At 36.5% G+C, this 14,642-nt stretch overlaps 1 protein-coding gene across 1 annotated transcript in view; it reads left to right on the top strand.

Annotated features, from left to right (window-relative positions):
- The window catches only part of NDRG1 (N-myc downstream regulated 1), a 62,236-nt gene extending 48,112 nt beyond the window's left edge, over positions 1-14,124 (top strand). The window contains exons 5-16 of the mRNA XM_073679910.1: positions 160-280; positions 1,051-1,113; positions 1,612-1,672; positions 3,287-3,373; positions 3,997-4,053; positions 5,251-5,354; positions 7,665-7,721; positions 8,518-8,569; positions 9,426-9,473; positions 9,812-9,847; positions 9,989-10,040; positions 13,162-14,124. Coding sequence (XP_073536011.1) covers positions 160-280; positions 1,051-1,113; positions 1,612-1,672; positions 3,287-3,373; positions 3,997-4,053; positions 5,251-5,354; positions 7,665-7,721; positions 8,518-8,569; positions 9,426-9,473; positions 9,812-9,847; positions 9,989-10,040; positions 13,162-13,421 — 998 coding nt within the window. The 3' untranslated portion in view covers positions 13,422-14,124. The remainder of the gene's footprint in view (positions 1-159; positions 281-1,050; positions 1,114-1,611; positions 1,673-3,286; positions 3,374-3,996; positions 4,054-5,250; positions 5,355-7,664; positions 7,722-8,517; positions 8,570-9,425; positions 9,474-9,811; positions 9,848-9,988; positions 10,041-13,161) is intronic.
- The last annotated feature ends 518 nt before the right edge of the window (positions 14,125-14,642 follow it).

Raw genomic sequence — 14,642 nt, 5'->3', positions numbered from 1 at the left:
ACCTAAAGCAACCAATTCCGTTGTTTGAACCAAGTGTACATATACAACAGTCTGGTTGTAAAGACTTCCCACAAGTGCTAGTTGTCCAACATTTTTCACCTTTTCGGAATTTTTCAAAACTATACTAACGACTTTGCATATTTTTTTCCTAACGTACAGATAAAACGTGCTTCAACTCCTTGTTTAACTATGAAGACATGCACGAAATCACACAGCATTTTTCCGTGTGCCATGTGGACGCGCCCGGTCAGAACGAAGGAGCTGCTTCTTTCCCAGCCGGGTAAGGGCGTAATGAGATGATTATTATTTTGTTTCTCTCCCCAGATTAGTGACTTTGGAAAATAGGAGGTTAATGGACCACTAAGCCCTGTCAGGTTCAATGAGACTTATCAGAATTAAGATTTAGCAATGATTAGCGTCTTCAGGATTGCTGCTCGGGAAATCACAGATAAGTACGGCTCAGTGACGAGGAAAGTCCTATTTTTGGCATCGATTCTGGACATCAACAAACAATGAGGCCAATTACTAATTTTCTTTTTGGATAAATTACACTTTATATTGGTGGGGAAGTAGAGGTTCTCCTTCCATCCCAAGACGGGATATGGGGTTGTCAAAGAAGTCAGTGGCTGATGGCCATTGGGTTCTCTTCTTTTTATAGAGTGTAGTTAAAGGTTGACCAAAGGAGGTCCGACCACAGAAGCTGTGAATAATGAATTCCCCATCCACATTACCTGAGAGTAATCATGCTTTTCAATATTTCTTAATTATTTTGAGGTCTGAGTGGTCACCAATCTTAAAACAAGTGGCCAGAATTTCCTTTGATTAGAGAAGTCTAAGTAGACCCATTGACCTTTTGTTGGTAGGGTCTGTAGGTATCTAATACAATGGTGAAGGTGGAGGTTACAGATTAATTGGAATCAATCGATTGTGTTGATTACTAGAACTAGGGACATCGGATTGAAGACTAAGGTCATGTGGCTGGCGGTAATAGCGCCACTGGCAGAAACCAAGAGAATAAAAATGCTAATAAATACATTTTATTTTGCTCAGGTATGTATATCCTTCAATGGACCAACTGGCTGAAATGTTACCTGGTGTTGTACAGCAGCTGGGGTAAGGACTCATATATATTCATTTTTCTAGATCTCTATATCCTATGTATAACCTTTTCCCAAAAGTTGAAAAAATAAGGGATGTCCCTCTAATGGGAACTTTTACCTATCATTATGGGAGCCCTAAGTCTTTTCCAAATGAGCTACTGGCTTGGAAAACTTTATGGGTTTGCCCAAAATTAGGGTTAATGGGGTGGCAGTGCACATAGGTTTAATTTGAGACCCTGAGTGCCTTCCCTTCTAATTCTGGGCAAGTTTCTGATTTCATTTAGACTCCTCGGAGACGGAGCTAAAAGAGGTGTTACTGGTCACATCACCTGGTGCTGCTACTGGAAGCTAGTTTTGAGCAGGAATTTTAGATATAGGGATAGAACAACAAAAGTTTAGGAATTTGTATTTTTGTCTTTGAGCTCTTGGTTAGATAGTGCCACCTGTAGGTAATGCGGAGACTTCTGTACTTTCTTCAGAATGTGATGTATCATTCTTTTTGTGCTTGTAGTTTAAAGAGTATCCTTGGGTTGGGAATCGGAGCTGGTGCCTATATCCTCACAAGATTTGCTGTAAGTATCACTCATCGAGATGCTGTTTTAATTCAGATTCTTTTGTATTTTTTTTTAAAACATTTTTTATCTGCCCTTTTTGAATATCACTTACTCCTTAGGTTAAAGGGAGTCTTATAAAGCATTAAGATCTTGGGGGGCCATCTGCAGACCCTCAGTAATCCTTACCTGGATTTTAATGATATGTATTATTTATTTAATGGCCTTTGGCTCGATTTCGAGCCATGGCGACTTGATGGAGGAACGATCTGTAGGAAGATAGATCTTGTGCAAGCCTAGATAGGTCCATCAGGGTCTTCTCCACCATTAACTTGATTGTTTCAAGCCATCGGATTCCTGGTCTTCCTCTTTGCCTTGCTCCTTCTGTTCTTCTGACCTGGATGTTAATGATATTTATTATTTAATTAATGGCCTTCGGCTCGATTTCGAACCATGGCGACTTGATGGAGAAACGATCTGTAGGAAGATAGATCTTGTGCAAGCCTAGATAGGTCCATCAGGGTCTTCTCCACCATTAACTTGATTGTTTCAAGCCATCGGATTCCTGGTCTTCCTCTTTGCCTTGCTCCTTCTGTTCTTCTGACCTGGATGTTAATGATATTTATTATTTAATTAATGGCCTTCGGCTCGATTTCGAACCATGGCGACTTGATGGAGAAACGATCTGTAGGAAGATAGATCTTGTGCAAGCCTAGATAGGTCCATCAGGGTCTTCTCCACCATTAACTTGATTGTTTCAAGCCATCGGATTCCTGGTCTTCCTCTTTGCCTTGTTCCTTCTGTTCTTCCGACCTGGATGTTAATGATATTTATTACTTATTTAATGGCCTTCGGCTCGATTTCGAACCATGGCGACTTGATGGAGAAACGATCTGTAGGAAGATAGATCTTGTGCAAGCCTAGATAGGTCCATCAGGGTCTTCTCCACCATTAACTTGATTGTTTCAAGCCATCGGATTCCTGGTCTTCCTCTTTGCCTTGTTCCTTCTGTTCTTCCGACCTGGATGTTAATGATATTTATTACTTATTTAATGGCCTTCGGCTCGATTTCGAGCCATGTCGACTTGATGGAGGAACGATCTGTAGGAAGATAGATCTTGTGCAAGCCTAGATAGGTCCATCAGGGTCTTCTCCATCGTTATCTTGATTGGGTTGCTGCTCTACCTTTTCGCCTTGTTCCTTCTGTTCTTCCGACCTGGATGTTATTGGTAATGTGCAGAAATGTAATTTTGGTAGTTTGGCAATCATAGGGGTCCCTCACCAATCAGTGCTTAGCTGCTTATCACTTCCCATGAATGGGGAAACCCCTTTAAGCCAACTTTTCAGATTGTAAAATATTCAAGGGTTGTGCTAATCAAGTCTTCTGTATCTCACATAAAACATCTACATCTGCGCACAAGTGTAATCCAAGTTTTTATTTTCTCCACGGGATATAAAGTTTTCATTAAGATCCATTAAAGGGATTAGAAGACTTCCGTAATTCACAACAAACCAACTCGGAAATGTGCGTCAGCTCCAGCTGCAGCGACTCCACCATGTGAAACGCAGCTTGTCGTTCTGTCGGTGGAAAGTTACTGAATTACTGATCTGCATAAACAATTCTTTCTGTTCCAGCTGAACCACCCCAGCATGGTGGAAGGCCTGGTTCTCATTAATATTAACCCCTGTGCCGAGGGCTGGATGGACTGGGCAGCCACCAAGGTAAATTGAACCCACGCGTTTTGGGCTCTCTCAAATTTATTTCTATAAGTCGTCTCTCGTAATGATTATTATACATTTGCTTTGCTGTATGAAGGAGGAACAATCTAATACATTGATCCATCTACTCTTCTGGAGTGAGAACTGCTTATTCTATCAGCACTCGAGGGGCGCCCCGAATGGACCCCACAGGACTCCTGATAATATTAATGACCCTTAAGGGGGCAAAGTGGTTGTCCACATATCAAGAATGCACCATATTTTAAGAGAAAGAGACACTTGTTATGGTGGGTCTTCTCTTCAACCACATCAGGGTGCCCTTGTCTATGACATTTCCACACGGAAACCAATTTTTTGGAAACAGTTGGGGATGTCCTGGACAGAAAAAAGAGCCAGGAAATGGGATTTTCTATGTGGGATTAGGGGCATTCCAAGCCAGGGCGGCATTAATGCTAAACCATCCATTAATTGGACATATCCATATTGCTAAATATTGTATCCTAATGGGGCAAATGGCCAGTGAAGGATCCACTGAGCACAGTTAATACTCATTATTTAGGTTTCCAGAAAACTCCTTTTTTTTAAAAAATAAAGTCTTTATAACTTTTTTATGTATTGTTTCACAGCTCTCTGGCCTTACCCATGGATTGCCCGACATGGTGATTTCACATTTATTTTCCAAGGTGAGTTTATGTTATTCAAGAATTTAATGGGGATTTACAAAATTTATATAAGTCAGTACTAGTCGCAGTCTGGCAACATTTTTTATATACTTAATATATTGAAATTTTTTGGTATTTTATTTTTTTAATAATTCTTTGCTGACATTATTACAATCTGGAAAATTGTGTGATGAGGACTTGTTGACACCTGAAGCCTGAAATTAAGAAAGTGTCCAATGACTCATGCAGCTCATCATCTAGCCTGTATATTTAAATAGGACCTATCATCAGGTCAAAGGTGTCCGGTTTTGCTGTTATTTTATTCCCACTACTTCACTGAGTATTACACTTTTTGTTTTTTTTTTCAAATCCACCATATGGTTCTAGAGATATAGGCCTTTATATTTAGTGTTGATTTTTATGGTCTTTACTAGGGGGCGTGGCTGACGGGATCCTCATGGGCGTGTCTTTAGGCTGCTTTGTATAATTACTCCGTTAATACCACCCCTTTGGTAAAAGACCAATAAAATTAGCACTAAATAAAAAGGCCAATATCTCTGGAACCGTATGGTGGATTAAAAAAATACAAATCACAGAATACTCAGAGGAGCAGTGAGAATGTAATAAAAGCAAAACTGCCCACTTTTGACCTGGTGACAGTTCCTCTTTCAGCCCTGAACAAAGGACCACCATAAAAGCTCCACTCCCTCAAACATTCAGGAACGCCCCCAGAAAAACTTTTTTTTTTCTATAACATCCCCAATACATGGGACTGCTTACACATTTTGCATTAGGACCCAGGAGCGTCAAGTTAGGTTTTTAGGATGCAGTCGCTTTACTGGGCCCCAAATCCGAAGACAAAAAATAGTATGAATAAGCATATAATTAACGGGGGAGCCATATACTGTTTGGGGCCCAGTTGATGGTCATTTAGTGAAATGGAGAATCTTCTCCCTTTATGTGATGCAGCGTTACTATAAAATAAGTGTGTAACACGCGGAGACATAAGCTTTTATCTACATTGCAGAGCACGGCATCCTGTCTCTGTCCCCAGGACATGTCGATGTCGTTTCATGTGTTTTTTATTCTCCTCGGGTGAAGCCGCTTGTTTACTGACCTAGTTTCAGAAATTCATGACTGCATCGGAGTCCGGGGCCTGTTCGGCATCTAATCATTTCAGCTTAACTCTTTTTTTTTTTTTTTTCCTTGCGCATCTAGGATGAAATCCACAATAACCACGAACTAGTGCACACCTACCGAAAGCACATCCTCAATGACATCAACCAGAATAATCTCGCCCTGTTTGTAAAGTCATACAACAGGTAATAGCGAAGACACCAATCTAAAGTATTCAGTGTATCAGTTATTTTCATTTAGATTTGATATGATATAACGTATGTTACAAAAATTACTGTGCTGTAATATAATGTGTAAGAAAACCTTCAATAATGTCTGTATATACAACATTATAACTAGTGTAATACCGCACCCTATGTACAAGAATATAACTACTATAATACTGCCCCCTATATACAAGAATATAACTACTATAATACTGCTCCCTATATACAAGAATATAACTACAATAATACTGATCCTATGTACAAGAATATAACTGCTATAATAATACTCCTATGTACAAGAATATAACTACAATAATACTGACCCTATGTACAAGAATATAACTACTATAATACTGCTCCTATGTACAAGAATATACCTACTATAACACTGCTCCTATGTACAAGAATATAACTACTATAATACTGCCCCCTATGTACAAGAATATAACTACTATAATACTGCCCCCTATGTACAAGAATATAACAACTATAATACTGTCCCTATATACAAGAATATAACTACTATAATACTGCCCCTATGTACAAGAATATAACTACTATAATACTGCCCCCTATGTACAAGAATATAACTACTATAATACTGCCCCCTATGTACAAGAATATAACTACTATAATACTGCTCCTATGTACAAGAATATAACTACTATAATACTGCCCTCTTTGTACAAGAATATAACTACTATAATACTACCCCTATGTACAAGAATATAACTACTATAATACTGCCCCTATATACAAGAATATAACTACTATAATACTGCCCTCTTTGTACAAGAATATAACTACTATAATACTACCCCTATGTACAAGAATATAACTACTATAATACTGCCCCTATATACAAGAATATAACTACTATGATACTGCTCCTATGTACAAGAATATAACTACTATAATACTGCTCCCTATGTACAAGAATATAACTACTATAATACTGCTCCTATGTGCAAGAATATAACTACTATAATACTGCTCCTATGTACAAGAATATAACTACTATAATACTACTCCTATGTACAAGAATATAACTACTATAATACTGCTTCTATGTACAAGAATATAACTACTATAATACTGCCCCCTATGTACAAGAATATAACTACTATAATACTGCTCCTATGTACAAGAATATAACTACTATAATACCTCCCCTATTTATAAGAATAGAACTACTATAATACTGCCCCTATGTACAAGAATATAGCTACTATAATACTGCCCCTATGTAAAAGAATATAACTACTATAATACTGCTCCTATGTAGAAGAATATCACTACTATAATAGTGCCCCTATGTACAAGAATATAACTACTATAATACTGCTCCCTATGTACAAGAATATAACTACTATAATACTGCTCCCTATGTACAAGAATATAACTACTATAACACTGCCCCTATGTACAAGAATATAACTACTATACTACTGCCCCCTATGTACAAGAATATAACTACTATAATACTGCCCCTATGTACAAGAATATAACTACTATAATACTGCTCCTTATGTAGAAGAATATAACTACTATAATACTGCCCCCTATGTACAAGAATATAACTACTATAATACTGCCCCTTATGTAGAAGAATATAACTACTATAATACTGCCCCTATGTACAAGAATATAACTACTATAATACTGCTCCTTATGTAGAAGAATATAACTACTATAATACTGCCCCTTATGTAGAAGAATATAACTACTATAATACTGCCCCTATGTACAAGAATATAACTACTATAATACTGCTCCTTATGTAGAAGAATATAACTACTATAATACTGCCCCCTATGTACAAGAATATAACTACTATAATACTGCCCCTTATGTAGAAGAATATAACTACTATAATACTGCCCCTATGTACAAGAATATAACTACTATAATACTGCTCCTTATGTAGAAGAATATAACTACTATAATACTGCCCCCTATGTACAAGAATATAACTACTATAATACTGCTCCTTATGTAGAAGAATATAACTGCTATAATACTGCTCCCTATGTACAAGAATATAACTACTATAATACTGCCCCTTATGTAGAAGAATATAACTACTATAATACTGCCCCCTATGTACAAGAATATAACTACTATAATACTGCCCCTATGTACAAGAATATAACAACTGTAATACTGCTTCCTATATACAAGAATATATATATATATTTGTGGCTGGCACAAAATGACTACAAAATAATGCACTGACATTCCTGTAAAAGAAAATCCCAGTATTGAGGTCAATTTTTTGGTTTTCCACAGTCGAAGAGACCTAGAAATTGAACGTCCAGTGCCTGGAACAAACGCAGTAACATTAAAGTAAGTTAATAAATCCTTCCAATTGTAACTGAATCAGCAGATTATGTTTTGTCTTGAATGTAAAAGCCGATATTCTTCATGTTTTTCAAAAGTTCTCAGTAGAATGTTAATATTTGCTGTTACTACCCTACTAATGTCGTCCATTATGGGGCCTCATTCTTAGACACAACTGTAGACCTTACTTTCATATGATCAGGCCCCAATCAGACATTCCAAAATTTGTAAATGAAAGTCCGACTCGACTAACCTTTATGTAAAATAAGATGACATTTTATCTCTCAAAGATATAGATCAAGGGTCTAGGGGACTTAATGTGAGAGAATGTGATGTAATCTAATGTGTATCAATTTATTGCTACAGCTAAAAGCTGGTAAAGATGTCACAGTAAGCCCCACCCCTGAGGAGTCAAAAGTTGTGCCCTTTGTTACAAATTGTCTGGGTGGGGGATTCTTTAGGCCCGTCATGTTTAACGATGCCCCAATGAATATCATATGTATGGATAAAGGAGGAGAGGAAGCTTTCAGACCCCCAGGGCAAACATAGGACGGGATAGTTTAAAATTCAACCTGTCTACCTATGGTTTCTCCAACATGATATACGTGGGGAGCGATAACATGTTCTTTTAATGTTAACTTAAATTTTATTATATATTTAGAGAGTCCAGGTCATAAAAACATTATTAGGATCCTCAGTCCTGAGGGCCCCTACAGGCCATGAAGGGGACAACTTTCATACATATTTCTGCAGATAAGTTGGGAGACTCCTTAATCTAAACATTTCTCTCCCTGTGCTCCAGGTGTCCTGCTTTGCTGGTTGTTGGTGATAGTTCTCCTGCCGTGGATGCTGTGGTAAGTTGTAAGACTCATACGACAATACCAAGGACCAGACTATTGATTTATTGATTTCTGTTTTCATCGTCCATAGACTTGATAAAACTGTTTTAACTGAAGTATCAGCTAAACAATTCTTCAGCCATTAACTTTGAAAATGCAAGGGTTGAATGTTGAATTTTACGTAAAAGATCCAGATGAACAAATGTCTTGGTTAAAGAGGATCTCTCCCCCCGTCAAAAGTGGACAGTTTTTTACCTTATTTTATTGCCGTTGTTCCCTTGAGTATTTAATCTTCTATTGTTCAAGAAACGTGTTTACTGCTAATTCATGTTCTTTTCTAAGGGGGCATGGCTCACAAGATCCTCTGGGGCGTGTCTTTAGACTGTACTGCATAATTACCCTGTAAGCAACACTCCTTTGGAAAAAGCCATAAAAATTTGCCGTAAATAAAAAGACCCCATATCTCTTGTTCTGTATGGTGGAATTTAAAAAGAAGACAAATACTTATGGCAACTAAGTAAGCATTAAAACTGGTCACTTTTGACCCGTGAGAGGTCTTCTCTAAAGTTATTGGAGGGTTCAACAAGTCATAGAAATAAGATAGAAGTTGGCCACAGTCGGAATGACTCTTCCACACAGATTTCAATCTGTTGGCCAAGACATCGGGTTTATGCCACCAGTTGAATGTTGGAGGTCCATCTGTCGGGACGCAGTCTTCTTCAGCCTCATTAATAGCTATTATTTTGGAAGAAGGTTACACCGAAACGAGCAAGAACCACTCAATAAGCCGCTATGGAAAATGTAATTGTCAAAAACATAAAAAATAAAGAAACATGAAAAGTTTAATTTATTATTTTTCCTTACATTTTAGGTGGAATGCAACTCAAAACTGGACCCAACCAAGACTACACTACTAAAGGTAGGATCAAGTAACCTGTTCTAACCCTCATTCCGGACAAGTGGCCTCCATCAATAAAAAGCATGAAGGGGCTCGAGGTGCAACACCAGAAGTTACGTGCCTTCAGCTTTTAACTCAGAGATCCTTATTCCGATTGATGAGTGCAGTAAAGAGGATGCATTGATGATCTATATTTCGGATCAGGTCAGGCCCCCGCCGATCACACAACCATAACTATCAATATATATTTCCCCAAAAAACTCCTTTACGTAAATCAGTCAGGCACAGCATTTTTTTCACCCATGATCTTAAAAAAATGTTCATTAATAAGAAAAATTTTGTTACTTATTTCTCAACAGATGTCGGACTGTGGAGGATTTCCACAAGTCGTTCAGGTAATTATATTTTTTTCTAAAATAATTTTAGATTATTTTTTCAATTTGTGTATCACCTAATTAGTGTCACAAAAAATGCAAAAAATCATGTGGCTAGAAATAATAATCCTTCAATAACATAGATATTTTTTTTTATTTTAGCCTGCAAAGCTTGCTGAAGCCTTCAAATACTTTGTCCAAGGCATGGGCTACAGTAAGTGAAATATTGATGAAAGCACCTTCTTTTGTCTGAACTTAGATTGTCCCTATCAATAAAACAATAATATAACATCTACAATAATCCAATGTTCCCCTATGTACAACAACCTATTATAATACTTCCTTCAATGTACATCAATGTAAATACTATAATACTGCTCCTATGTACAAGAATATAACTACTATCATACTGCCCCCTATGTACAAGGATATAACTACTATAATACTGCCCCTATGTACAAGAATATAACTACTATAATACTGCCCCCTATATACAAGAATATAACTACTATAATACTGCCCCTATGTACAAGAATATAACTAATATAATACTGCTCCTATGTACAAGAATATAACTACTATAATACTGCTCTCTACGTACAAGAATATAACTACTGTAATACTGCTATTTACAAGAATATAACTACTATAATACTGCTATTATATACAAGAATATAACTACTATAATACTGCTCCTATGTACAATAATATAACTACTATAATACTACTCATATGTACAAGAATATAACTACTATAATACTGCCCCTATGTACAAGAACATAACTACTTTAATACTGCCCTCTATGTACAAGAATATAACTACTATAATACTGCCCCTATGTACAAGAATATAACTACTATAATACTGCCCCCTATATACAAGAATATAACTACTATAATACTGCCCCCTATGTACAAGAATATAACTACTATAATACTGCCCCTATGTACAAGAATATAACTACTATAATACGGCTCTTATGTACAAGAATATAACTACTATAATATTGCCCCCTATGTACAAGAATATAACTACTATAATACTGATCCCTATATACAAGAATATAACTACTATAATACGGCCCCTATATACAAGAATATAACTACTATAATACGGCTCCTATGTACAAGAATATAACTACTATAATATTGCCCCCTATGTACAAGAATATAACTACTATAATACTGATCCCTATATACAAGAATATAACTACTATAATACGGCTCCTATGTACAAGAATATAACTACTATAATACTGCCCCTATGTACAAGAATATAACTACTATAATACTGCTCCTATGTACAAGAATATAACTACTATAATACTGCCCCCTATGTACAAGAATATAACTACTATAATACTGCTCCTATGTACAAGAATATAACTACTATAATACTGCCCCTATGTACAAGAATATAACTACTATAATACTGCCCCTATGTACAAGAATATACAGTTATATGAAAAAGTTTGGGCACCCCTATTAATCTTAAGCTTAATGTTTTCTTAAAATTGGTGTTTTTGCAACAGCTATTTCAGTTTGATATATGTAATAACTGTTGGACACAGTAATGTTTCTGCCTTGAAATGAGGTTTATTGTACTAACAGAAAATGTGCAATCTGCATTCAAACAAAATTTGACAGGTGCATAAGTATGGGCACCCTTATCATTTTCTTGTTTTAAATACTCCTACCTACTTTTTACTGACTTACTAAAGCACTTTTTTGGGTTTTGTAACCTCATTGAGCTTTGAACTTCATAGCCAGGTGTATGCAATCATGAGAATAGCTACTTAAAGTGGCCACTTGCAAGTTGTTCTCCTGTTTGAATCTCCTCTGAAGAGTGGCATCATGGGCTCCTCAAAACAACTGTCAAATGATCTGAAAACAAAGATTATTCAACATAGTTGTTCAGGGGAAGGATACAAAAAGCTGTCTCAGAGATTTAACCTGTCAGTTTCTACTGTGAGGAGCATAGTAAGGAAATGGAAGAACACAGGGTCAGTTCTTGTTAAGGCCAGAAGTGGCAGGCCAAGAAAAACATCAGAAAGGCAGAGAAGAAGAATGGTGAGATCAGTCAAGGACAATCCTCAGACCACCTCCAGAGAGCTGCAGCATCAACTTGCTGCAGATGGTGTCACTGTGCATCGGTCAACTATACAACGCACTTTGCACAAGGAGAAGCTGTATGGGAGAGTGATGCGAAAGAAGCCGTTTCTGCAAGCACGCCACAAACAGAGTCGGCTGAGGTATGCAAAAGCACATTTGGAGAAGCCAATTTCTTTTTGGAAGAAGGTCCTGTGGACTGATGAAACCAAGATTGAGTTGTTTGGTCATACAAAAAGGCGTTATGCATGGCGGCAAAAAAACACAGCATTCCAAGAAAAACACTTGCTACCCACAGTAAAATTTGGTGGAGGTTCCATCATGCTTTGGGGCTGTGTGGCCAATGCCGGCACCGGGAATCTTGTTAAAGTTGAGGGACGCATGGATTCCACTCAGTATCAGCAGATTCTTGACAATAATGTTCAAGAATCAGTGATAAAGTTGAAGTTACGCAGGGAATGGATCTTTCAGCAAGACAATGATCCAAAACACCACTCCAAATCTACTCAGGCATTCATGCAGAGGAACAATTACAATGTTCTGGAATGGCCATCCCAGTCCCCAGACCCTGAATATCATTGAACATCTGTGAGATCATTTGAAGAGGGCTGTCCATGCTCGGCGACCATCAAACTTAACTGAACTGGAATTGCTTTGTAAAGAGGAATGGTCAAAAATACCTTCATCCAGGATCCAGGAAATCATTAAAAGCTACAGGAAGCAACCAGAGGCTGTTATTTTTGCAAAAGGAGGATCTACTAAATATTAATGTCACTTTTCTGGTGAGGTGCCCATACTTATGCACCTGTCAAATTTTGTTTGAATGCAGATTGCACATTTTCTGTTAGTACAATAAACCTCATTTCAAGGCAGAAACATTACTGTGTCCAACAGTTATTACATATATCAAACTGAAATAGCTGTTGCAAAAACACCAATTTTTATAAAACATTAAGCTTAAGATTAATAGGGGTGCCCAAACTTTTTCATATAACTGTAACTACTATAATACTGCCCCTATGTACAAGAATATAACTACTATAATACTGCCTCCTATATACAAGAATATAACTACTATAATACTGCTCCTATGTACAAAAACTACAAAAACTACTATAATACTGCCCTTATGTATCAGAATATAGTAGTATAATACTGCCTCATATCTATAAGTATATCATAGACCTGAGTGAATCCCGTAGCTCTAACCTCTCCTGTCTCTTCAGTGCCTGCAGCTAGCATGACCAGACTGATGAGATCCAGAACGAACTCTGGAGCCAGTGTGTCGTCTATGGATGGCAACAGAAGCCGGTCTCACACTAACGAAGGGTCAAGGAGCCGTTCCCAAACCGGAGACGGTAACAGAAGCCGATCTCAGACTGGAGAGGGGAACCGCGGCCGCTCCCACACAGACACCAGAATGGATGTGAATAATACCAGCAACCCAGACCACAATAATGTCAAATCTATGGAAGTTTCCTGCTAAATCATCGATCCCAGTGATCAGTGTAATCCTTCCTGCCAATTGTACAGATTAAAGCAATTCTCATTCTTTATGACAGCAAAGGGGTTACAGCTGACGTATATTCTGGAAAACAGAAATAGTCGAGGACCAAAGATTAAGTCTGACATTTAACCTTACACAATAAGCCCAATACACTCCCAAAAAGTATAATGGAAACTTTCAAAAACTTTGCTCTGTGGTATTAGCAGCACAAGTAAATCTTTTTTTTTTGTATTTGATTGTGCTTCAATAGTTCAGATAACACTGGCAATTTTTTATTTTTATTTTTTTGCATTTTTTTTGTTTTATTTTAATACCACTCAATTTAATGGCGTTTGCAGCAATTTTTGGGGCTATTTAGCGCTAAAAAAAAAAAATGTAAATAATTAATTGAAAATATTTATAAATGTGTTGTGCATTTAAATCTATTTTAATAGTTTTAAATACTAGGAAATAGTTTGTAGTCTAAGCCACTTATAAGTGGGATTTTTATTTTTTTTTTAATGTAAAAGAACAATATTTCAAACATTATCAAATCTATTTTAGGAAATAAATCTGATTAATCGTTTTATTATTTGTTTTATTTTTCCATTTTTTTTTCTAAATCCACCTGAATTTTAATTTCAAGACCTTATTTTTTTTTTTCAACGTTACAGACAAAAGTAAAAAAAAAACAAAAAAAAAACAGCAAATAAAAATAATCATTAACAACATAACATTGATAAAGTTTAATAAACTATATAAAGGAAAATTGCTGCTAATTAACAAGAAAATATTCCAACTATATATATATATATAAAAAAAGTAACCCTTCAATTTAATTATAAACTAGCATCTTGTTCCAGAGCTTGAAGATTTTAAAAATGTTTTTTTTTCCATTTTGGTAAATTTGTTTTATTGCATTATGACCCAAAAAAAAAAAAATCTAATTTCTGCATTTGTTGATTTTAGCCTGTTCTTTATGTTACTCATTATCCAGTGTTCTCTATATTTTCATTTTCTAAGTGTTTTGGGGCAGAAAACTGTGATTTCTCTAGAACTAGTTGAAGGAGCTCATTGTATACATGAATGGGATTATTGTATTTATTAAAGAACAATAAACTTGTAACTTTGCTCTACGGCGGGGTTTTTTTTGTGCATTTTTTTGGAAAACAATTTGCTAACACAAAGTGACTATTTAGCCTCCGCATGTGTTGCCTGCAA

Source organism: Phyllobates terribilis, unplaced genomic scaffold (assembly GCF_046119375.1).
Source record: "Phyllobates terribilis strain yellow unplaced genomic scaffold, ASM4611937v1 Scaffold_4__5_contigs__length_816908805, whole genome shotgun sequence".
NCBI lineage: Eukaryota > Metazoa > Chordata > Amphibia > Anura > Dendrobatidae > Phyllobates > Phyllobates terribilis.
This window is presented reverse-complemented; position numbering and strand designations above follow the sequence as displayed.